This window comes from Phascolarctos cinereus, unplaced genomic scaffold, assembly GCF_003287225.1.
Source record: "Phascolarctos cinereus isolate Bilbo 61053 unplaced genomic scaffold, phaCin_HiC Scaffold_5;HRSCAF=322, whole genome shotgun sequence".
NCBI lineage: Eukaryota > Metazoa > Chordata > Mammalia > Diprotodontia > Phascolarctidae > Phascolarctos > Phascolarctos cinereus.
This window is the reverse complement of record NW_027555958.1, coordinates 231,983,956-232,009,676: the sequence shown is the minus strand read 5'-3', so window position 1 is coordinate 232,009,676 and position 25,721 is coordinate 231,983,956. Positions and strand designations below refer to the sequence as shown.

Below are 25,721 nucleotides of genomic sequence, written 5' to 3'. Positions count from 1 at the left end.
GTTAATAAATGGCTGACTGACTGACCCTACCTATTTGTAGCAAAGCACCAGGCACTGGAATTCTCTAGGTGGAGGTGTTGCCGTGCTGCCATGTGCATTTTTTCTTTAGATTTCTAGGTTTCCAGTAGAAAGGACAATGGCTTCTGAGCCAGAGGATCTGGGTTCCATTGCTCCTGGGGGAAACATCTGAGTCCCTCAGCTAGATTTAGAGCATTCTGACTGTTTAAGATTGATCCAACATCTATTATTATTATTATTATTATGTGTTATCACCACCTCTGCTTATAGACCCTTTCTCTATACCTGGATTCTGGGGAATACTGAGGGCAAGGGAGTGACACCTGGAGCTAAGAACTGAATTCATCCCACAGGTGAGGTTGTGGGGAGGAGGTGAAGAGGAAGAGGGAAGGAAACTGTGGTTATAAAGCGGAAGAGGCAGAGCCATGGCAGAGGCAGTGCTGGTGGTAGAAGGAGGAGGAAAGGAAGGGAAACCCAGAAATCCCCATCTCTGAGTAATAGGATGGGGGGGAGTGGGTATATCTGTTATCTCCAACTAAAACAAGACCCCTTCCTTTCCTCTTGCTCCATCCCTTTGCCTTGATTCCCCACTCCTGGTCTACCACCATCCGCACAGCACTACGAGCTGCTATTTCTTTCTCCCTCCCTGTCATTCATATAGCATGAGAAAAAGGAGAACCTCCCAGCAATCAGAATTGTCAAAAACACAACGGGTTTCTTTGCTAGGTAGTCATTTCCCCTTCACTGGAGGCCTTCCAGTGAAGTCTGGAAGACCACTTGTCAGCAACGTGGTACAGGTGATTTCTGCATCAAACCTTACCCTTTGAAATTCATGCCCACCCTGAGATTTTAAGATTCCTACAAGTTGTTTCATTCCATGCTTCCCTGGTGTGTACAAGAGTGAAAAGAGTACTGGACTCTGGAGAATGCTGGATTTGAATTCTGCCTCTGACACTTGCTAGTTGTTTGACCATGGGCAAGTCACCTTACTGAGCCTCAATTTTATCCTCTGTAAAATGGGGATAATGATCCCTGTGTTACCAACCTCACAGGGTCTTGTGAAGTTCAAATAGATGTAAAATGCTTTTTAAAATCTTAAAGCTATATATAAATCTTAGGTACTATTACGGTCACCACTCAGCAGCAGCTGTCTCCTATAAGAGAAAAAGCACTGAAAGTGCTTAATAAATAAGCTCTAAATTGAATTACCTTACAGCTTCAGTTTGTTCAACAGTAAAGGGGAGATACTTATACTGCTTACCCCTACTGGGCTCATTCAAATGAGATAAGGTGAGTGAATGTGATTTGTAACTATAAAGTGCTAATCAAAATAAATCCTCCCTCAAAATTTTTATTTTTATGTATTTATTTGTTTTCAGTTTTCAACATTCACTTCTATAATTTAAGTTCTAAATTTTCTCCCCCTCCCTCCACTCCTCCTTCCCTAAGATGGCATGCAATCTGATATAGGCTATACATGTACAATCATATTAAACATATTTCCACCTCCCAAAAAACTTTAAAATGTATATATGTATGTGTGTGTGTGTATATGCATGTGTGTACATAAATATACATATATATGTATATATACTAAGCACTCACTTGGTCACAACTCATCTGGGGTTGGCTATGTGTGACCTTGGGCAAATCACTTCCCTTCTTGGGGCCTCATCTGTAAAATGAGGGGGTTAGACTAGATATCCACTGAAGCCATTTCCACATCTAACTGTGTGAGTTTATGAACCTATAAAATGAATTTTGTTCCCCCTTTCATTACTCAAGTTTTGAGATTAGTGCACCTGAGAGGTAAAGCCCAGGAAGAGGGAGGGGGACATGATGGACTTGATCTGAAGGGTTCTGGTGATCTAAATTCTTCCAGGAGAGGCTCAGGGTCAGGCAGAATCCCTCCTCTCCTTTTTTCTTTTTCCTTTTTTTTTAAAGGCCATTGGGGTTAAGTGACTTGCCGAGGGTCACACAGCTAGTAAGTGTCAAGTGGTTGGTCTGAGGCCGGATTTGAATTCAGGTCCTCCTGACTTCAGGGCCAGTGCTCTATCCACCGCACCACCTAGCTGCCCCTCCTCCTCTGCTTCTCGATAGGTGTGAACTCTCCCATCCAAGCCCTAGATTGTCCTGGTCCTATCCAACCAAAAGGGATTCAGGCAGAACCCAAGTCACCTTGAGAATGAAGGAAGAAAACCATCAGATTAAGCCCCAAGGTCTCTCTAAGCTCTTCTCATCATTTTTACCTTGTATCTTAGCCTTCCTAATGCCTCACATTCCCTTCTTCAGTTGCTCTGCATTTCTAGCTTTTCAGCCATTGTTGCCCTCCCAAAGACATCTGGGGATTCCTGGACTGGTTCAGGGAAAACAGCTAGAATAGTCTAGGCTGGTTGGTAGCACGGCTATAACGAGTGTTTTGTCATTAGGGCTTTCCCTCAGGCTTCTGCATTTAGAGGGCACAGCCCTCATTTGCAGTCCTTCAGCCGAAACAATGGAGCTTCACATCTAGTTCACAAGAATATGTTTATATTTGTATTCAAAATAGCTACCATCCCCTCTCTCTTAATCCTACAATCCTCCCCCCAAAGTGAGCCTTACAATGTCCCTGATTTTCTCCCCTATAAGGCCAGTAGGCCAGTATCTGTGTGTGTGTGTGTGTGTGTGTGTGTGTGTGTGTGTCTGTCTGTCTCTCTGTCTCTCTGTCTCTGTCTCTGTCTCTCTCTGTCTCTCTCTCTCTCTGTCTGTCTGTCTCTCTCTCTCTCTCTCTCCTATTCCTCAGTCGAATGAGGACATGTTTTATGCCACTTACCCCAGAAATGATTTGTAGTGTTTGCCCCAGTTGCAAAAATGACTGATTATATTCTGGTTGGTAGATATCATCCGGCCCTTTGCAAAAACAAAATTTTTTTTAAACTCAAAACCAAAACTCCAAAGTCTACCCTCTGAAACAACTCAAAACCAATGAAAGAGTGTCTGGGGATCAGAGTTGGGGGGAGGGCTGTTCAATGAGAGGTACCTTGGGGTTAATGCCAACACTATTGCTATCCTGTTGGCTACAGAAAAGAGCTGCTAGGGAAGGCAGTTTGGAAGAGAGGAATGGTGATGGGAAGAGGAGTCAGAGAAGGAGATGTGAAGACAATTCTTCCTGGGGGTATGGCTATTTATTTCTATCTGCACTGTTGGCAAGCTGCATGACTCTTATCTTGGAACTCAGCTGAGCTTCTCTCCCCTCCTCCTTAGTTCTCACTACTGAGCTGGACAAGGTAGATACCATGGGATAAGGAGACCTCTCCCAGTGTGTTCCACCTCTTCACAACCTTAGGACCCTTTCCCAGCTGTTTCAAGGGGCATATAAAAAGCTAGTCCTTTAACAGAACTCTCCTCCAGCCTTTGAGACACTCTGGGGTCACAGGATCATGGAGCCCAGAGCTGAAAATGATCTTGGAAATCATCTATCTAGTCAAGGAGTTCTTCCACTGGGGTTGATAAACTCAAAAAAATTTTTTTTCTTTATAACTGTATTCCAGTATAATTGGTTTCCTTTGTAATCTTATAGATTTTATTTCTATGCATTTAAAACGTTATTCTGAGAAGAGGTCAATAGGCTTCACCAGACTGCCAAAGGGGCACACAACATAAACAAGGTTAAGAATCCCTGACCTAATTTAAACTCCTCATTTTATAGAGGAAGGAAAAGTAACTTGTCTGAGTTCATATGGGCAGAGCCAGGATTTGAACCCAGATTTTCTGCCTGGTTCTTTTTAAATTTCATGACCGTTTACTACACCAACATGTATGTACATGAATCCAAGTCTCTTTGAAAGTGAGCAAGGTAGAGCTCCGCCCATGGAGTCAGGAGAACCTGAGTTCCAATCTGGCCTCAGACACAGGACACTTACTAGCTGTGTGACCCTGGGCAAGTCACTTAACCCCAACTGCCTCACACACACACAAAAAAACTCCAGTGTTTCAGTATCTACATGAAAGATTCTCAAAATAAACAAGTGAGCAAGGAAGGTCAAGACTCTTTATAAAGTGGGGTAGACAAATTCCAGAATGTTGGGGGCATCGATAAACCTTCAGAGTCAATATCTAGTCTCTAGCAGACAGATTGACAAAGGCTGTGTTCCATTATATACTGGAAAGACCCTAAGACTTGTAGCCAGAAGACCAGAACCTCTCTGGATGTAAATTTCCTAACCTATAAAATGAGGAGGCTGAAATAGATGACCTTTAAGGGTCATTTTAGCTTTAAATCCTATAATAAAAAGACTCAGCTCAAAGGGATAGCTAACATACTGAACAATATAGTCACTATCCAGAAAGATCTTAATAAGCTACAACTGGGCCAAATCAAAGATGATGAAATTGAATAGGAATAAATGTAAAGACTTATATATATGGACTGCAAAACTTGGGAAGTACAAGATGGGAAAGTTAGTGGTTTGCTAAAGAAAAGATGGGAATTTTAGTGGACTGCAAGCTTAATATGAATCTATAGTGTAACAAAGTGATTCTCCCCCCCCTCCCTCCCCAAGCTAATTTAATCTTTATTTGCATTCAGTGGCATAATTTCCAGATATAAAAGTGATAGTCCCACCTTAAACTATATTATAAGGTGAGAGCACTGTTGAAGTGTAAAATGGATAATTTAAATTATTTTAAATTGAAATTTCTTTCTTTTTTTTTTTTTGGTTTGGGTTTTGTTTTGGTTTTTTTTTTTTTTTTTGGTTTTAGGCAATTGGGGTTAAGCAACTTGCCCAGGGTCACATAGCTAGTGTCAAGTGTTTGGTCTGAGGATGGATTTGAACTTAGGTCCTCCTGACTTCAGGGCCAGCACTCTATCCACTGCGCCACCTAGCTGCCTCTAAATTGAAATTTCTTAAGTAAAATTAATGTAGCTAAGAGTAGAAGGAATTCGGAAAATTGGTAAGAAACTTTCATAGACAATCTCTCAGATGGGATGTGATTGTGTTGGAATATTGCTGTGCTGTAGGAAATGATGAGCTGGTTGATTTAGAAAAACATGGAAAGCCTTGGACCAATGAAAGAAGATGCTATTCATTTCCGGAGAAAGAGATAAAAAGTGGAAATACGCATAGTATGGTTTTACATGTATATGTAGATGAGTACATATGTGTATGTTTATAGATAGCTATGTATATGTACATATATCTGAGTTTAATTATAGTCTTTGGGTGGGGATAAAAAGGTAAAAAGTGCATAGCAGAGAACAAAAGAAAACCTAGAAGAAGGAAACAAAAGAAAAGCTGGATGGTGTTGAAAACAGTGGTAGTATTTCTTATAAAGGTTTATATGAAATGGAAATGTATTACTTTATATTGAATCCTCTCCTATGTTCTGCTCTGAACATGGAATTGTTCTTTTTTTATCTCATTTTGTATTTAAGGTTAAAGTGAATAAAAAAATTTACCAAAAAAATGACAGTCCCTTTGTATTCTTTCCTTGTCAAACCCCAGCTGGAGTACTTGGGTGCCACAGAGTGTCAGAGAAGAACAAGCAGGATTCTGAAGAGTCTGGGGCAGGGGTGGGGAACCGGCAGCCTCAAGGCCACATGTGGCCCTCTAGGTCCGCAAGTGCGACCCTTTGACTGAATCTAAACTTCACAGAATAAATCCCCTCAATAAAAGGATTTGCTCTGTAAAACTTGGACTCAGTCAAAAGGCAGCACTCAAGGACCTAGAAGGCCACATGTGGCCTTGAGACTGCAGGTTCCCCAACCTTGGCTCTGGAGTCTATGTCATCTAAGAACTGATTGGGGGAATTGGGGATGTTTACCCCAAAGAAGAGAAGAGTGGGGAGTTAGTGGTGGTGGTGGGGTGTGTGTGTGGGGGGGCAATCATGGCTAGTCTTTCAGTATCTGTCATGAAGAACAGACATGTTTGGCACCAGAAGGAACAGTGGGGTGGAAATTGCTAAGAGGTGAATTTTAGGCTTTATGGGATGCCTTTTGGAAGGTCTCAAAAATGAGACTTGGGCTTCGTAGGTCCAGGCCCAGGAAATAGAGGTGAGGACCTTCAAGCAGAGGCTGGAAGATCTGTTAGGTATGTTAGAGAGGGGGTTCTTTTTGGAGGTGCAAATTGGACTGAATGGCTGCTGAGGTCCCTTCCACTTCTCAAATTCTGTAATTCTGCTATCTGGCTTTGAGTCCCAGCTCCTTTGCTCGCTGGTTGAGCAGCCATGGGTAAGTCATTTAAGCTCAGACTGAGCCTCTGTTTTCTCATCTGTAAAATGGGGATATGCACTACTTCCTGTGAGGTTAAGTGTTTTAGAAAGCCTTATATAAATATGAGCTATTAATATTTCCAAAAGAAAAAAATATAGAGCAGCAACCACTTGGAAAGATGTCTAATCTCGTGAATAGATAAATAAATTGCAAAAAACATGTGGTAGGAGTTGCCGCCTATTAAAATCACCCCCACAATAAAATAAATAAATAAAGGGGATAAGACACTGTTGCCGCTCCTTCACCTGGATCATTGTGAAAGCTTTTGAACCAGTTTCTCTACCTTTCCACCTTCCTCACTGCCCCCAACTCTATCTTCCACACAGATTTAAGATCAATCTTTCTAAAGCCATGTTTTCCTCATGCCATTTACCTCAACAACTTTTAATAGCTCTCTAAGACTTACTTAATATAGTCCAAATCCTGGATCTGACTTTTAAGGTCTCCAACCTACCTTTCTGGCCTGATCTCCAGCTACTCCCCTATATTTGCTAGTTTCTCCAGCTACACTCAACTATTCACTGTTTCCTAAACATATCTTGTACTTTCTTTCCTCTTCTTTGTATTTATTTGTTCATACAATTGCCTCCCACCATCCACCTGGGTGACAGTGCCTACTTTAATCTCTTTCTATCAAATTGTGCCTACCTTTCCAGACCCATCTCAAATGTCACCTCTTCCAGGGAGACTGCCCTGATTTCTTCTCCCATCTCTGGGCCTCCCAAGTCAAAATTGAGGCTGTTCTGAACTCCTGTGGTATTTTTTACCTATCTCAGGATACTTGGGCATTCTCCCATAGCTCTTTCAGGGCAAGGATTTTTATTATTCACCTGAGTAGCTCTTCCCTTCCTTATTCCCCCTCACTCTATTTTTTCAGCATCTTGTATAGTTCCTTTCATGTATTAGAAGCTCAAAATATTGTTGAATGAATGAATGGGGGACGGGGTAGAGATAGGGGTGCAGTTAAGGGACAGGGAAAGAGACAATGTTAGGTTCACTTAGTTCTAAGGTTCCAAAACAAGATGAGGTAACCCACCCAAACTCCTCCACCCCAGGGTCAGGGCTGCCCAGAATTAAGTCCTTTCTCTCTGAGGTAGTCAGTGCTGGTGCCAGGGTACAGTGTGCCTGCACACCCCAGGAGTGGGCCACACCCCTGCTGAGGCCTTGGTATTGGGGGAAGAGAAAGGAAAGGAAAGAGGATGGGTGGGGGGGGGGGGGGGGGGGGAGGAGATTTGTTTGCACCATGACCACAGCTGGGGCTGCTGTGGTCAGGGCTGATTCATCCTGTGCCCTACAGAAGTGCTGGTCTCATAGCCCCACCTAGCATGATTGGCACTCACCTCCACCCACCCCTGCTTCCTGGGCCTGGACCTCGGAAGCCCGAGTCTCTTTTGTGATCCCTAACTGTCTGTCTGTTGGCCTGTTTTGTTTAAGGAGGCCTGAGCCAAACTTTAGCCTCAGGGAAAACCTCTGAAGGTTTTGCTCCTCTTCTTCCACCACCCGTCCTTTCTTGGACAAGCCTAATGTCCTCTAGCTATGTGATTAGGGGATCAAAGAGAACTCCCAGATGCTCGGGGTGGGTGTGAGGAGGGCTTCACCCTAACAATATCATACTCACCCTTGACAGTACAAAAGAAGTATCCCATCAGGATGGCTCTCACAGGCCATGATTTTTATACTCTTGCCTTTGCTTCCTCCTGTCAAATGTACACACACACACACACACACACACACACACACACACACACACACCCCTTTAGCAAGAAAATCTGAACCAGGAATCCTGAGTTTGCTCTTTATCCAATAGCCTAAGGAAAATTCCCAGGGTAGGAGCATTTTTGTACCACTCCCTTTCTTCTCCTCCCTTCCCCTTACACAATACTTGAGCACCTCCTTCCCCCACCTTGGAAAGGAAACACTTAAAGTCTCCCAAGCCCCTTGCCCTGTTCCTCTGATAGAACTTTAAGGTTTACCAAATGTTTTATACCCATGACCTCATTCATTCCTCACAACGGGCATGACCATCTTCATTCTACAGAGAGGGAAACTGAGGTTCAGAAATGTGAATTGACTTACCCCAAGTCCAACAATTAGTAAGCAGCGTAGCCTCAATTCCCAGGCTTCTTTAAAGCCATTCAGTTTGATTCACTAACTCAGGTACTAAGCATCTACTATGTTCCAGGCAGTGGGATACGAAGAGAAAAATGGGAAATGGCTCCCGACCTTAAAGTGCTTATATTGTGGCCTAGGGGAATGTCATGTACACCTGTGGGGGAGAGGGTGATCATTCACTGCTCTTTCCACTGTATCAGACAGTCTTGATCTTCATTTTTGCTATCTTCCTTTTCCCCTCCCCTCCACGCTTAAGAGATTACTCTTTTTACCTTTCTAAATATGGTATTGGTCCTTTTATATTACTGTCATTTCCTAATGAGTCTCGTCCCAACACACACACATACACACACACACAGAATCTTCCCTAGTATCAAATAAATAACAGTTAAGCAAAGCAAACTAACATTTGAGTACGCCTAAAAACACATGCCTCATTCTGCAATTATAGTCCACCAGGTGGGAGACATGCTTCTCCATCAATCCAGATGTCGCTCTTAAGCCTCAGTTTGAGGATTGGGAACAACTATAGTTCTCAGGGCCTATATTGCTGTGTCCTTCCCCAAGAGTGTGCTGGGAAATGACAAAAATGGGTAGGGAGGAGCTTCAGACATACCAGAATCCATGGACATAGCCCATGTCTCTAGGGGTTAATTCGACAGTCATGTATTAATCATCTTGTACATGCTAGGAGTACGTGCAAAGCTGTGCTAGGTGCCTTGACTACAAAGGCAAAAGTGAAAAACAGGGCCTGTCTTCCAGGAGCTTAGCTTCTACAAGGGATCCACCTGTTCACCATCCCTACGAAAGACAGACGGAGAGAGCAAACAGGCCTAAAGTGCAGCAAGGGGATTTACATCTGGGTGACCTCCCTCTGGACGGTAAAAGCTGTTAGATACAGGAGCAGGTGATAGCAGAGAAGCTGCAACATCTCCAGCTGGAAGGTGGTAGGGATGCCTTTGCAGCTCTGCAGCACTGCACTGTGTGTATGTGGTGGGTGGGGGGGAGAGGAGTCTAGAATGCCCTGGGGAATTCTCTGGGTCAGTGTTATAAGGCTTGAGAGACCCAAATCTGCCTCACAGAGCAGTCTCTGTATAACTCTATACAACAATATTACTGTGGCCTGATGGGGAACCTCAAATATACTGAGGTAGATGTGATAAAATGTAAACAGGGGGTTTAGAAAATGCTAACACTTCAGGGAAAAAGAAAATATCAGGGCAGAATGTGTGTGGGAAGTGAATGAGAATTCTTAACATGCTAATCCATACCTGGCTGACTTTAATAGCATTGACCTCACAGAATTGTTGGCAAGATCGAGTGAGATAACATCTGTAAATCACCTTGCATAGTTTAAGCACTGTAGAAATATGATATAAATATTAAGCATGAAGTAAATTATTATTATTATTATTATTAGCAGTAGTAGCATTCTACCCCAAGTGGACCAGTGACCCTTGAAAGAAGGTTTGAGAAGAAATTAAGATCTTTTAGAGGAAAAAAAAGGCATTCATATGTAGGGGATTTGAGTTACTGAGCAAGGCCTAGAGTAGGCGACCTTAGAAGACATCTCTAACACTTCATTTTACATAAGGGGAAACTGAGGACCAAAGAAGTTAAATGACTTGCCCAAGGTCACACAGATAATAAGAGGTAGAGAGCTGAATTCAGATTCAGGTCCTTTGACTCTAACCATAGCCTTCTCACTGCCTCCGTTCTGTGAATGGGTTCCAGGTAGTAACACTATCAAACTGAAAACCCTAGCTTTTGAGGCTCCTTCCCAGAAGTCCAAGGTAATAATCAATCAGTCTGACAAATGTATCATGGTTTCTGTGAGGGAAAGTTTTTAAGATGAGAGGGTCGACCTGAGGCCCATAGAGGATAGGACCCTATTACATTAGGGACAAAGGAGTTTTAAGAGAGTGGTCTGCTTGAGTTCTGAGTGAACCAACAGAAAAGGTCCATGACCTCAAAGGTCCCAGGGCAAAGGAGGGGCTGGATGATTTCTGGAAGGAGTGTGAAATGCAGAATGCCTGGGAAAGACCGATTAAGACTCTAAAGTCGTGCCAAGCCAGGGGAGGGGAACCTGCAGCCTTGAGGCCACATACCACCTTCTAGGGCCTTAAGTGTGGCCTTTTGGCCTTAAGGCCACAGGTTCCCCACCCCTGTGCCAAGTTAAATAAGTAATGGGACGATGATACCTCCAGAATCCTAGATCTTTAGCGCTGGAAGGGAGTCCGTAAATTATTTAATCCACCCAGCTCATTTTATAGATAAGAAAACTGAGAGCACAAGGTTGCAACAAGTCAGCGTCTGAGCAAAGACTAGAAGCCCAGCCGCTGGACGGTGTAGTCCTCCTTTGCTCATCCATACATAGTGTATCTATAACCCAGATATTCTCTAACCCAGAAAAATAGATCTTATGCTTGAACTGACTGCCCTTCTGTCCTATCAGGAAGGAGAAATGTATTAGAAATAAAAGGAGAATGGCAATAAGAAAATTATTAGGTCAAAATTATTAGGTAAAAGGTAATAAAAAATTATTAGGTTAAAATTAAGAGAAAAGACAAAAAAAGGAAAAAATAAAAGGGAAAACACTAGGACTGTGGCTTTGCAGGAGAGATACACGCCTGGGGCATGCTTGGAAAGGGCTTGGGCTCCAGGTCTAGCCCAGTTCTCTAATTTACTGGCTGACCTGAGGCAAGTCACTTTCCTTTCTTTGGAACTCTGACTGCTCATCAGCAAAAGGGAGGGGCTCACTGAGATGGACTCTAAGGTTCCTTTAGGATCTGATGTCCTATGATTCCACGAGCCTCCCTTGACCCAAAAATGTCAAACATCATTCTCACATAGGTGCAGACTCTGGATGACTGTGTTATTCCAGGAGCTAGACAAGCTTAGGCCTCCTCTAGCTGCCTTCCATAAACACTCCTGAGCTCTTCCCTAGAATATCCCCATACTTCCCAAATCCTCCTTTTCCCCCTTCCTACTACAACCTTAAGATTCTGACTTGCTTCTCCACCTCCTCCTCCCTCTGCCTTGCACCTGTCTAACACCTGGACCTCCATGCCCTGCATGCTGGTTTCCTTTCCCAGAACCCAGGCACCCCCACAGAAGGGGAGGGAGAAGAGAGAGGGAAACAGAGAGAGTCTGAAAGGAAGGAGAGTATGGGTATATGCAACTGGGGAAACATGAGGCAGGCAAATCCTGTCTTCTTTTTCTGGGGGAAGGCTTATGAAACTGCCTTCCCTGACCTGATAACACTGAATTGTCCTCAGGTTACCTGGGGTTTCTCATGGTATCCTCAGTACAGAGTATAGTGCCTGACACATAGTAGGCCCCTAAAAAATGTTTATTGCCTGATTGATGACCATATTCTCTAACCATCCATGACCCCAAAGAGGCTCACCTGCCTTTTAGATTTACCAGAAGGGAGCTTTAAGAGATCTTCTATGCTAGCCTCTATGCTAACCCCTTAATTTGAGAGATGAGGAAACCTAGGCCCATAGAAGGGGAAGTGATAATTTAATGGCATCTACACTAGAACCAGCTTACCAGTCTAGTGTATTTTCCACTGTACTACTCTGACTTGTTACCTCCAAGGTTCTTTGGGACTTTCAGAGAATCCAAGCCTCAGACTAGTTGTGTGACCTTGAGCAAGTTACTTCCCCCTGTTTACCTCAGTTTCCTCATCTGTAAAATGAGCTGGAGAAGGAAATGGCAAACCACACTGGTATCTCTGCCAAGAAAACCCAACAACAACAACAACAAAAAACCCAGATAAGGTCACAAAGAGGTGGCCATGACCAAAAAGCAATTGAAAAAGCTAAGCTGATCCTCAGATGACAGGTACACAATCAGTCACTTGGCCCTCTAAATCTTTTCCAGTTTTCACTCTATTGGCATAGTCTTAGAGAATCCCAGGGTCACCTCCACACCATAACGAGGCACTGAAGAAGCAATTTAGCAGATCCCCATCACACCACAATGTGGGCAAAAGAGGGGGAAAAACCCCCCAAACCCTGGACTCTTAGAAGGCTTGAGTTCCATGGTCAGCTCTAAAGAGACTGAAATAGGAGTCAGGAAAACTCCCCTGGGAAGCCCTCCCTGATGATCATGATTAGCACTTGTTTTGCAACTTTCTAATGCATTTATCCAATACTGGTTAGTTCAAGTCCCTGAACCCCTCAATGTCTCCAAGCAACTCTCTAAGCCCATAAATTGCAGGGCAAGCACAGGCTGAATTGTTTCTAGAAGTTTCTTCACTGGGATTTCCTTACACCAATGAAATCAAAGGTCTAGGCCTCTTAGCACCATAGATTTTGAGCTGGAAAGGGCCTTGGAGGCCTTTGAGTGCAATCCTTTCAATTAACAGATGAAGAAACTGAGGCAGGCAGAGGTTAAGTGACTTTCCCAGGGTTGAATAGGTAGGAAGCATCTGAGGCAACATTTGGACTATGGTGTTTTTTTGATTCATAACCCCATTTGGGATTTTGTTTTGTTTTGGCAAAGATACTGGTGTGGCTTGCCATTTCCTTCTCCAGCTCATTTTACAGATGAGGAAATTGAGGCAAACAGGGTAAAGTGACTTCCTAAGGTCACACAGCTAGTAAGTGTCTGAGGCTAGATTTGAACTCAGGAAAATGACTCCAGACCTGGCACTCTGTCCACTTGAGACACAATTGAAATGATGGAACAATTTTCTCACTCCAGATGAAATGTTCTATCTACTACACATGCTGCTAACGCTATCCCCCACCTCTCCCCATGTATATTATAGCTAGCTATGCTTGCGTGCCTTGTCTTCTCCTAGATTCCAGTTCTGGTCCATGAGCACAGGGATCTTGTTTTATCTAAATTTATCCCCTAGGCTCAGCATATGCTTTCCACATAGTAGGTGCTTAACAAATGTTTGTTATTTGCTTTAGTGCAGGCTCTGCCACTGGTTGGCTGTGTGCCCTTGGGCAAATTTTTCCCCTTTCTGGGCCTCCCTCTGCAAAATGAAAGGCCTGGTCTAAAATGGTCTCTAAGGTCCCTTCTGGCTTGGACAGTTGAGGGTTGAAGGATTTTTGGATTTATTTAGGCAATGGCCTTCTTAGCGTGGGAGTCAGCTTGGCCAGGCTCTCTGCCCTGCTTTGTGAGTCTTGGTTCTAAGGAGGGTCTGTGATGCTTCCCAATGAGCTGTTGGGAAGACTGGTTAGCAAAGTCTTGCTCTCTGCCCTGGAAAAAGGATTCTGTCTCTGTCTGAGCCACTCCTGCCTCCTCCACTCTCTCCCCTCTCCTGCCGCCCCCCCCCAAGCTCAAAACATGCCAGGAACAGAAGCTGGAGTGTGTATGTGTAAAGGGGGGGTGGGGGGATGATGGGGGCCTTGAAAGGGGATTGGATATTTCTAGCCAAACAGCCTTTGAGGAGACAGCCAGCAGACACCAGAGGACTGATGTTTTGGGGCCCGAATTAGGGTCTGTTGTCTGGAAAGCCAGAGGGAGTCATTAGCAAGCGGGAGAGAAGCCCTGAGTAACGACATCACAGCTCAGGAGAAGTGAAGCTGGATTGCTGGAGGTCCAAAAGACTGGGCATGCATGGCGCTGACATTTCCCCATCTGGAGAGCCTCTACGGCTCGATGCTGCCCAACACCCCCATCTAGTGGCTCAAGTCGGTACTTCCCACATCTCCTCCCCAACTCTTCTGTTCAAATCTCTCTTTTCATCTACCCTATTCCCCACCTCCCCAGCAACAGCACCTTAGGGATTTAGTTCGACTCCATCATTTTATAGAACTGCAAAAAATTTCCCCAGAGAGGGGAAATTACTTTACCAAGGTCTGTTTTGTTTTAGTTGTTTTTTCAGTCATGTCTGACTCTTTGTGATCCATTTTGGAGTTTTCTTGGCAAAGATACTGGAGTGCTTTGTCATTTCCTTCTCCAGCTCATTTTATGGATGGAGGAAACTGAGGCAAACAGAGTGAAGTGAATTGCCCAGGGTCACACAGCTATTAAGTGTCTGAGGCTAGATGTGAACTGTGTCTTCCTGACTCCAGACCCAGCACTCTATCCACTGAGCCATCTAGCTGCCCCTTAACTCTGACAAGTGGCCATTCCCAATTCTTCTTCAATGTATACGATAACAAGATCACTACTTTAAGAATGTAGCTCATTCCATTGTTGACAACTCTTATGCTAGAACACCTTTCCATGTGTAGAACCAAAATTTGAACTCTTGCATCTCTACTCAAATCTCTTAGTCCTGTCTTCTGGAACAACAGAGAATAAACCTGACCACGGCTTGTCCCATTGTAAGGAATACTGGACTTGAAGTCAGATGATCTGTGTTCTACCATTGTATAGCCGTGGGTAAGTCACTTAACTTCTCTGAGGCCCATTTTTCTCATCAGGAGAATGGGAATAATACTTATACTACCAACTTCACAGGGGTATTGTGAAGAAAGTGCTTTGTAAACTAGAATTGGTTAAGGCCTGGTCCTCTGATTTCACTGGTCCAAAGGAACCCATTGGTGAGGAAATTTACCTCTACCAAAGCGGGTCAGCACTATCTCTGCAACATATAGTTTGATAGAGTTGCCTAGAGAACTGAAAGGTTAAGTGACTTGTCCAGGGTCACACAGCCAATATGTGCCAGATGCAGTATTTAAACCCAGATCTTCTTGGCTTCCAGCTGCTTATAAAGCTATCAAGTTCTAGAGAAGTGGGATCCATTATTCTTATGCTGATTACCCTTGAGGTGCTTGAAGACAGTTATCCTGCCACTCCTAAGTTTTTTTCTTTTTCATGAATAATATACTCAAGTTCTTCCACTTGTAAAGCAGTGGTGTCAAACTCAAATAGAACAGGGCCACTAAACCTCAGGTGCACATTGACTTAGAATATCACACATTAACATTATCTACGTTTTACTGTATTTTCATTTGTTTTGTTAAATATTTTCTAATTATATTTTAATCTGGTTCCCAGGGACACTTGTGAATGTTATAGGTTATGTAATTCAGTTAGAATTTCCCAATTTCAGTTAGGAAGTTTTCCCTTCTGTCTAACATCAGTTGTCCTTGCTGTGGCCCATTTTCCTTTGTTCTGTCCTCATACGATCAAGAACCTCTATGTATATGTAGTCCTACCTTAGCATCATATATATTTTTGTTTGTGTGATTGTTTTGTTTCTGAGAGGCAGTCAGGGTTAAGTGACTTGCCCAGGGTCACACAGCTAGTAAGTGTCTGAAGCTGCATTTGAACTCAGGTCCTCCTGACACAAGGGCTGATGTTCTATCCACTGTGTCGTCTTAGCGTTACATCTTAATTTTCTTAAAAGTCTTTGAAACATTTGGGCTTTTCCTCAGCCTTCCCTTGAGGCAGCTAGGTCGTGAAAGGGATAGAGTGCTAGTCCTGGAGTCAGGGAGAGCTGAGTTCAAATCTAGCCTCAGATACTTCCTAGTGGCGAGGGAGGCCCTACCTCTCTCTCTAGTCAATAGGTGATGCTACTTCTGGGAATCTGATTGTTTCATTTGATAGTCACGTATTTGCCTATTCTTCACATACCCGAAGGGATTTGGGGTAGAGGGAATTGGTGAGCCAGGGATGTGGCGAGTAATGAAGGAAGGCTGGATAGAAGGACATAAAAGAGAGATGAAAAGGAAGTGTTGGAGTACAAGACCTTGCACAGGTTATCAGGCACCATTCCCATTAATGCAGATAATACCCATTTCTAATTTCCTGGGGTTCTATCCAAAGACCCACCCTATGACACGTTGCCTCAGTTCCTGCCTGGAACCCACAGGGTTTAAACTTTAAATATCTCTGAGGGTGAGGTAAACACATGTGCTGCTCAGCTGGGAAAAGGAAACTTGGCACTGGCCCAGTACCCTCCCCTAACCCTTACCCCACCCCGAGCTTCCGCTGTGCGGTTGCTTAAGAGTACAACTCATTCCCCACTGTGGTGTGTAGGCAGACAGCCGAAATCTACCTCCCTGCCCCTCTGGAGCTCAGGAACTAGAGATCTGTAAGCCAGTGGAGCGTTTGAAGCCAGTCAAGTAATAGAATAAAGGGATAATAGAGATAAATGCGAAATCCTACAAAATGCGTTGCAAATCAGCTTACTGAGGCCAAGGTGGGGGAGGTTTGGCTAGACAATAACATCCATGGGAAAAGGATAGATTGGGGAGTTTTAGTGGATTGTAAACTTAGTATGAGTCATAGTGACATACAGCCGCCACAAAGGCCAGAGCGATCTTGGGCAGTAGGAAGAGAGAGGCAGGGTCCTCTCTGAGGACCTGGGAGCTGGGTCCTCTGTCTGAGCTCGGCCACATTGAAAGGACTGTGTTTAGTTGTGGGCATCACTGATCAGGAAGCTCGAGAGCATGCTGAGGAGGGGTGGCCAGAATGAGAAGGACTTTGAGACTGAGCCATAGGAGGATAAGCAGAAGGAAATGGGGATGTTCAGCCCGGAGGAGAGGACTCCACAGGTATATAATAGCCGTCTTCGAGCCTCTGGATTATCCTGTGGAAAAACGGTTTGGACTTCTTTTGCTTGGCCCCAGAAAGGGATACCTCGGAACAATGAGAAGTTGCAAAGAGACAGACTTTGTGTCCATGTAAGGGCAAATATTCTAGCGATTAGACCTGTCTAAAAGTAGAAGAAGCTGCCTTAGGAAGGGGGAGGGGGCTCCCTGTCACTTGAAGTCTTCAAGTAGGGGGTGGACGTGAGGGTGAATGACCACTTTCTGAGAATGCTGTAGAAGGGAATCTCAGCCAGGAATGGATTGGACTAACTGTCCCTCGTGTCCTTCGCGGTTCTCAGATTCTGATGCTCTGAATTGAAGGGGAATATGTTGGGAGAGAACTGCAGCTCTCTTTGTCTGCCATCTCTCCAATACCCTCATATTGACTTCCTCCTTGCTTTTTCCTCCCAAAGCAGTGGGGAGTCAGAAAGGGGTTGTATTCTGAAATCTACCAATCCATGATAACATCCTATGACTTCCTATTGTCAAAAGTTGGGCCAACCCTAATCTTTGCCTCTTCCCTGCAAACGACAGGATCATACTTTCAGAGCTAGAAAGGACCTTTGAAGTCATAGAGTCCAACTTCTTCATTTTAAAGATGAAACCAAGGCAAACAGAGGTTAAGTGACTTGCCCAGAGTCACATGATTCCAAGTCTTCTTGACTCCAGGTCTCTTGCTTTATTTATTACATCAGACTACCCATCCAAATTTACCCCTTCCGCCTTTGATTAAACACAGACACCAGACATACAAAGTAGAGACACTCTAAGACTTATGACTGAAACAGGACAACCGTAGAGAGAAACCAGGCTTGTGGAAAGCACTGCGGCTTGAATCCATGGAAATTCTGCCTTAGAGACCTGGCATCATGAGCAGTTTCCTAGCCTGATCCATGGAAGTTGTAGTGCTCTAAGCATTTCAGACTTCCAGAGAAGTAATGGAACACAACTGTTGGTCGGCTGCCTGGGAAGCAGGAAAATCATCTAGCGAGAATTCTTCCAACTTCTCTTGCCCCTTACCTGGTTCTTAGGTCTGACACCTGGAGATCAAACTTCTCAGGAGTTTCCTAATTTTATTCCTCATTACAGCCACCAAAGTGAACCTTTCCTCTTCCAACCTAAATAAATTGGAGGGGCTAGGGCAGGTTCCCCACCCCTGGGCTAGTGGCAAGAGCACGGAAGGTCATGGATGTGCTTAAAGATTGGCAGAAAAGGTGGTGCCAGTGTCTTCCTAACTCAGAGCTTTCTAATTTCTTAAACACCCAGTTGAGAAGATTTTTTCCTTCAATCCCTCATGGAATAGCTGCCTTTTTCTTTTCTGGGTGAGCAAGATAAATTTGGGGAAGCACATTTGCAAGGTAGTATCAAGAAAGTAATATTAAGAAATATATCATTTCAGTGATATCCAGTCTCTGGGATCTATTCTCAGACCCCTTAGGGCTTCTCATAGGAAGTGAACAACAGAGATGGGGAGGTGTCTTCTGAACCTTGCCAGAGCTTATCGCTGCTCCTAAACCCTCCTTTATAATATATATAAGAAATAATTTTGGGAATTTATTGGGAACTGGTGTTCTGGTCTTATTCCTTCCAGCCTCACCCGTAGTTCGTCAAATCCATACTTCACACTGATACCAGTTCAGTCTTCCCCACGCTCAGATCCGATCATATCATATCTCTACTCAAAACCCTACAATGGTTCCCTAATACCTACCAATAGGCAAAATGCTGGGCTTGGCATCGGAGAGACTTGCATTAAAGTCCAACCTCAAATAGTAAGTTGTGTGACTCTGGGCAACTGTTTGCCTCAGTTTCCTTGATTGTAAAATGGGACTAGAAACAGCACCTCCCTCATAGGGTTGCTGTGAGGATCATATAAGATAATATTTGTAAAGTGCTTAGCACAGTGCCTGGCACATGGTGGGCACTATACTAATGCTTATTCCTTTCCTCTCTCTCTCCCAAATAAAGTCCAAACTCTTTAGACTAAAATCAAAGTTCTCCACAATATGGCTCCATCCTATCTTTTCAGTCTTCTTTCACTTATCTTATCAAATTATGCTTCAGCCAAAGTGACTGCTTGCTGTTCGTCATACATCTGCATGGTCCTGCCTGGTGCTTTGGCTGATGCCACTCCTGGAGCCTGGAATGCTGCCCTTCCCCTAACTCCTGTTGAAATCCTCCTTAGCCTTTAATGCCACCTCCTCCATGAAGCCTTTCTTGATCTCCAGTCAGAAAAGGCTTTCTTCCCTCCTCTTCAGATTTCATCCAGCACTGGGCTGGGCTCCTCATCTAGCAATGTGCTCCTCATACAGTATTGTGTTCCTCATCCAGCACTGGGCCATGCTCCTCATCCAGCATTGTGCTCCTCATTCAGCACTGTGCTCCTCATCCAGCACGGTGCTGAGCTCCTCTAATGTACCAATGTTCCATTTCACCTTGAAGTTATCATAACTTTCCTATTAGGAAGCAAGATGGTGCAGTGGCTAGAGTACTGGGTCTGGAGTCAGGAAGTCCTGAGTTCAAATCCAAACTTAGACACTTAATGGTTGTGAGACCCTGGGCAAATTACTTAGCCTCGGCATTCAGTTTCTTTATCTCTAAAATAGGGATAATAATGTCATCCAACTGTCAGGGTCATTGTAAGGATGAAATGAGACAAATATTTGTAAAATGCTTTGTAAACTTTAAAGTGCTACATAAATGATAGCTGTATTATTTATGCTAGGCAGAGGAATACAACATTTTAAAAGCATTACTAAATGCCAATCACTGTGCTAAGCTAGAGAGTAAGCTCTCTGAGGTCAGACATAATGTCTTATCTCTCTTCTTATTTCTTTCAGTGCCTAGTGTAGCGTCCTCAACATTAACAATTGTTTGTTGAATTGCTCACCTCCCAAGTGCTGGCCTATGCCCAATCCAGCATGATCAAATGAGTGTCCCCTGGTTGAGCCAAACAGAGAAAAGAAATAAGAGGAAGCAAGAGGAGGACCCTTAAGGAGTATTTGATCTGGACGCAAGTTAGGGTCCTGGTTTGTTCAAAACCTCACTACCAGAATTGTCAGTGAGTTAAGGGCACAGGACCCTGAATTTTGCATCTGAGTTGCTTGGTTATCTCAGACCCTAGCGTGTTCCAGACATCAAAAAAAGACAAGGAGTCTGCATGGACACTAGGTTTTAACAGGTTAATCCAGAAGAGAAAATATAGGATCATGAGATTTAGAGCTGGAAGACCTTATCATTTTACAGATGAGGAAACTAAGGTCCACAAAGGCAGAGTGAAATATCTAAGGTCACAGAACTGGTAAGTGGCAGAGGCAGACTCAGACAAAAGAGTTAAGGATGCAAACCCAATATTCTATCCACTACACCAGGCTATTTGGCTGGAGATCTCAGAGGCACAACCTCTATTTCTCTTGCCCAGAGCAGGCTCTTTAAGAGCAACAAGCTGGGTGGCTCTTCGGCCAAGATTTGAGGGAACGGGCAGTCCTGGAACCCCAAAGAAAAGAAGATGATCCCTTAGGGGTAGGCCTACTGTGTGGTTTGTCTCCTCATAGTCCTGAACCCTAATAAAAGTATACATTTGGTTCTTGGAAGAGAGGTAGCTACCAGGATGGAGATCTCTAGCTCTGTGGTTGCAGCCCCTAGTCCAAAAGCTGAGCAATAACCCCTCTCTCCTCTGTTTCTTGTCTTCCCTTTCTAAAATAAGTACACATTACTTTTTTCTTCAGTTCTTGTCTTTCATTGACATCCTCAAACACTTTGTGTGGTGAAAAGAAGCAGGTAACATTACTTGCTCATTAAGTAGATGCCAAGGACTGATCAGTCAATTTAATTCCACTTAAATATTTATGAAGCTACCATATGCAAAGCACTACTGTTAGCTGCTGGTGATACAAAAATAGATGAAACATAGGACCTGCTAATGAAGGATTTAAAATCTAACAGCAGGGAAAGACATACCCAATTAACTATGATACAAGAGAAATCATGATAACTGCAAAGGAAAGTTTCGGGTAAAAAGTTATAAGAAATCTGAGAAGGGAGGAATCAAGGCACCAAAGTAGGAGGTAACATCCAGCCAGGCATAGGGAGTCTACCTTTGGACATTGGATGGGACAGAATTGTGACCAGAACCCACCCTAGTGACTCTTTGGACTAAATTAGTTATTAAGTTTCCCTGATGCATAGGCATTTTTTGAATAATGCAAGCTCTAGAAATCTGGGGACGGCAGCAGGTCAGTGTGGAAGAAAGGAACGAGCTAAAGGGTAGAACTATTCCCCTATTAGACTGTAAGCAAACCGTTGTAGGCAGGGATTGTTTACTATTCATCTCTGTATTTTTAGTGTCTCTGGCACGGTGCTGTGCACAGCCTAGGCCCTAACTATGTATATAAATATATATACACACATACATACATATATTCACACATATACACATATTCAAATATACATATATATCTGAATTGCCATACACAGCTTGGGGTCCTAGAACCCAGAACAGGCACTCTGACCTTTTGTCTGGGAGACGGTGAACGGGTATCCTATCTACAGGACAGAAAAATAATAGGATTTAGAGCTCCAAGGGACGTTTGAGATCAATAATACCCTCGTTTAAATGATAAGAAAAATGACTGAGGTAAACGGGTGTTGGGGGACCAGAGGGAAAATCAGCTTCCCTTCCAAGTTCTCAGACCTTGGGAGCTACTTTGGAGTCCCTCCTTAGATTTCACAGCCCCAATTCTTCAGAGCCCTCCCCATCCCCCTTAAACTGGGATTTCCCCCCCAAGACGCCTTTTTCCTTTGGGCTGTACAATCAGCCAGCCCTTTGTGCTCCCAGGGAATCAGGGCTGACCCCAGTCAGTGGCTGGAAATCTGCACGAACTAGTTTTGAGCTCCACCTCCCCCAGACCTGTTCCCTCCGACAGCTCAGCTGCCTACCTAACAGGTGAGTCCCGGAGTCGACTCTTCGCACCCTTTTCCTCCTGGCATGAACGCTCCAGCTCCAGAATTGTGTCCTTGGGGTAGGCTCGTCACTGACACAGGGCTGGAAGTGGGGAGTGGAGGAAAAGATCGCTCCATACCTGCCCCAAACCGCTTCAATCTCGACCCCTCCTCCGCGCTAGAGCGGGGTGTTTACAATTTCGGTGCTGCGCTAGGGATTCGACGTTTGAAGTCGGGCAGGAAGTGGGGAGGAGGGGGCGGGGGGAGACGGAGGGGGCTGTGGGTTCCTGCTGTACAGAGGTATCGCGCCCCCCTCTCTTCTCCCCCGTTACCCCCTCTCCAGAGACTGCTAACACCGCTGAGTGGGCAAGCGGTCTAGGGGCTGCCCCCGATTCAAACTCCCGGGTGCGCACAGAACCCGAGGGGACCCCGCCCCCTGGCTCCTGCTTTTCAGAGCAGAGGGAAGGGGTAGGGGGAGGTGACGGGGCCTCGTTGCCCCCAGGACAGCTCAAGCACAGGTGTGGGCGTGAAGGGTGCAGTGTTGTCACCTTCCGTGTAAGAAAGGGTTCCGTCTTGGTTTTAGAGACTTCAAAATCGTCTTTCCTCGTTAGTAAAGCAGCGACTCCGCTACCGCAGAGTACTCTGTAGTGGGCGGTGCATTGTCCTGGTCCAAAGGTGGTAAGTGTCAAAAGACCTAGATTCGAGTGATGCCTGGCTTTGCTACTTAATTGTATATAATTTTGATCACATCGCTGCCCCTCTGAATTGCAGTTTTCTTTTTCCCCTGTCAAATAAAAAGGTTAGGCGAAATGACCTCTAAGGCCCCTTCCTGCGCTGAATACTATGGTCCTAAATAATCAGGTTCCTTCTAGTTCGTATATTCTGCGGTTTTGTGGATGAAGGGATTGATCTCCAAACTCTAAAACAGCTGCAGAGTTCGTTGTGAAGGGGTGGAGCTCTTACTAGTTACTGAAGTCTTAGTAACCTCTAGGACGCAGGGCAGAAAGTTTGGGATCCAAACATGCTTGTCGATTGACTGCTGGCGAGGGGTGTGGTTTCAAAAGAGTGAAGTGGAAAGAGCATTGGAGACTTGGATCTCTGTCACCTTGTGCACGCCAGGCCTCGGTTTCCAGTTCTGTAAAATGGGGGGAAGGGAAGAGCTGAACTACATTATTTCAAAGGTTCCGCTAAAGCAGAAGGTTTTTTTTATTATTTATTTAGTATTTTATTTCCCCCCAATTACATGTAAAAACAACTTTTAACATTCATTTAAAAAATTTAGAGTTCCAAATTCTCTCCCTCCCTCCCCACCCCAATTTGAAATAGGTTATCCATGTGTAGTCATGGCAAAACATATTTCCATATTAGTCATATTGTAAAAGAAAATATAGACCAAAATAAAAACCTCAAGAAAAAGTAAAAGAAAAAAAAGTATGCTTCCATCTGTATTCTGACACCATCAGTTTTTTCTCTGGGGATGGATAGCATTTTACATCATAAGTCCTTCAGAACTGGCTTGGATCATTGCATTGCTGAGAATAGTTAAGTCATTCACAGCTAATCATCCTACATTATTGTTATTAGTGTACAATATTCCCCTGGCTCTACTCTCTTCACTCTACATATGTTCATGTAAATCCCTCCAGGTTTCTCTGAGAGCATCCTGCTCACCATTTCTTATAGCACAATAGCATTCCATCACAATCACACAATACAATTTGTTCAGCCATTCCCCAATTGATGGGCATCCTCTCAATTTCCAATTCCCAACTCCCTGCCATCAGAAAAGAGCCGCTATAAATATTTTCCTACACATAGGTCCTTTTCCTTTTTTTTTTTTAATCTCTTTTGGGATATAGTGGTATTGTGGTGGTAGTGGTGTAGTGGTTTCATAGCCCCCTGGACACAGTTCCAAATTGCTCTACAGAAAAGTTTAATCAGTTTACAAGCCACCAACAGTGCACTTATGTCTCAATTTTCCCACATCCCCTCCAACATTTGTCACTCACCCCTTCTGTCCTATTAGCCAATCCAATAGGTTCGAAGTAGCACCTCAGAATTTTTTAAATTAGCAGAGGTTTTTTAAACCTGGGGTTCATGAACATGATTGTTTTAACTTTATTATCTGTATTCAGTGTAATTGGGATCCTCTGTATTCTTACGCATTGAGAAGAGGTCCGTGGCACCAAAAAAAGAAAAAAAAAAGCTTAAGAATTCCGTGTCCTCAAGTCCAAGACCTGTGATCCGGGGACTCAGGTCTCTCTGCTCTACGAGGCTATGAAGCTGCTGGGGTTTAAATGGTAAACGAAACGCATCTAAGTTCCCTTTCCTACTGTCACCTGAGGGCGCTTTTCCCAGGCTTTCTCTCCCAAGTACACTAATAAACCTGTATGCTCTCCTTCCTCCCGTGGAAGGCCAAGTGAGCCACAGACTCTTGCCACACCCACCACAACCGCCCACCTTTGGAAACTGGAGCTATAAGCTCGACCCCTCTCCCTCCTTCTCCTCCTCCTTCTCCCTTGCACCACTCCACTTCCGTCTTGGACTACAGTTCCCAGGCTGCCTTGCGCACACGCACATTCTCAGGTATTCAAGATGGCTGACACAGCTGGAACTGCCGGAGCCGGTGGCTCAGGAGCGGTAAGGACCAGAGGCGGGGGGATAGTGGGCATGAGGGCTTAGTCCCTGGTCTCAGCAAAACGAAGCAACACAAAGATTGCGGGATGAGGGGTCCCTGGAGTCAGTTCCCGCACTGAACGACTCTGACCGGAGCAAAGGCCTCACCTTCTGGCATACCCCTCCCCCCACCTCCTTTAGTCCTTGGCGACCGGAGTTCTCAATTGGCTAGTTCCCAATAGGAGGCGGGGATTCGGAGAAAGCTCCTAATTGGCTCAAGCTGCCCTCCCTTCTCTCTTTATTGGCCCGATTTTTGGCCAATCGAAAAACCAGCTGCTGGGGGATTTAAAAGGACATTTCAGCGTGGTTATTGTTAAGGTAGCCTTTTGCTACCTCGGTGTTTTATATTACTTGGCCCTGTGATAGCTGAGAAGAATACTGTTTCTATTGTTTTTAAGTAGTTTAATTCGTGACTGGCTCTTCGTGACCCCATTTGGGGTTTTCTTGGCAAAGATGCCGGAGTGGTTTGCCATGGCCTTCTCCAGTTCATTTTACAGATGAGGAAACTGAGGCAAACGGTGACATGACTTACCTAGGGTTACACAGCTAAGAAATGTCTGAGGCCTGATTTGAACTCAGGTTTTCCTGACTGCAGGCCCCAGGGCTCCATCCACTGGGCCACCTGGGCCCCATCTCTTTTCATAATATCAAAGACTTGTAGCAGTTGCAGGGAACATAGAGGCAATGAAATCCAACCCCCACCTTTTATAAGTGTTGCTCATTGTATGTGAAGTGGGGAGCTCTGAGACTGAGGGAGAGGTATTATTCTGGAGTATACTTTGAGAGAAGGAATCATTAACCTCCAAGATTTAGCACTTCTTGAACATTCAATAATTAAGCTAGTTAGCCAGAAGCACAAATCTAAACAGCAGGGTTGCTGCATGGAAGTTTTGATAGGCATTTATCATTCATCTCCCATCTGTCATGGATGGTCAATTTTATATTCTTAAAGTGTGTGATTTCACCTTTTTTCCCTGGTTGTTGATTCATATAGAGGTCAGGAAGCAAGCAGGCCACCACCCCTGCAGACAACTACTACCTGGCACGGAGGCGGACCTTACAGGTAGTTGTGAGCTCCTTGCTGACGGAGGCTGGGTTTGAGAGTGCTGAGAAAGCATCGGTGGAAACATTAACTGAGATGTTGCAGAGCTGTGAGTATGGAAGAATACTAGCTGCCTTTTGCAAAGTCAGTCCATTAAATTTTTTTGGAAAATTGT

The 25,721-nt window shown here is 44.3% G+C and overlaps 2 protein-coding genes across 6 annotated transcripts in view; one reads left to right on the top strand and one right to left on the bottom strand.

Annotated features, from left to right (window-relative positions):
* CCND3 (cyclin D3) overlaps window positions 1–22,206 on the bottom strand; it is a 121,416-nt gene extending 99,210 nt beyond the window's left edge. For 2 of the 3 annotated variants that reach the window (XM_020979745.2, XM_020979746.2), the window contains exon 1: window positions 21,826–22,190. The gene's annotated coding sequence lies outside the window, so the exon portion shown is untranslated. Of the gene's footprint in view, window positions 1–21,825 lie in introns of all 3 variants that reach the window. The other variant, XM_078155366.1, reaches the window with a different exon arrangement.
* TAF8 (TATA-box binding protein associated factor 8) overlaps window positions 21,741–25,721 on the top strand; it is a 34,358-nt gene continuing 30,377 nt past the window's right edge. The window contains exons 1-2 of one of the 3 annotated variants that reach the window (XM_078155364.1): window positions 21,741–21,832; window positions 25,499–25,655. In XM_078155364.1, the coding sequence (XP_078011490.1) occupies window positions 25,643–25,655 (13 nt within the window). In that variant the 5' untranslated portion in view covers window positions 21,741–21,832; window positions 25,499–25,642. Of the gene's footprint in view, window positions 21,833–24,109; window positions 24,129–24,369; window positions 24,469–25,498; window positions 25,656–25,721 lie in introns of those variants that run through there. The other 2 variants (XM_020979743.2, XM_020979742.2) reach the window with 2 other exon arrangements.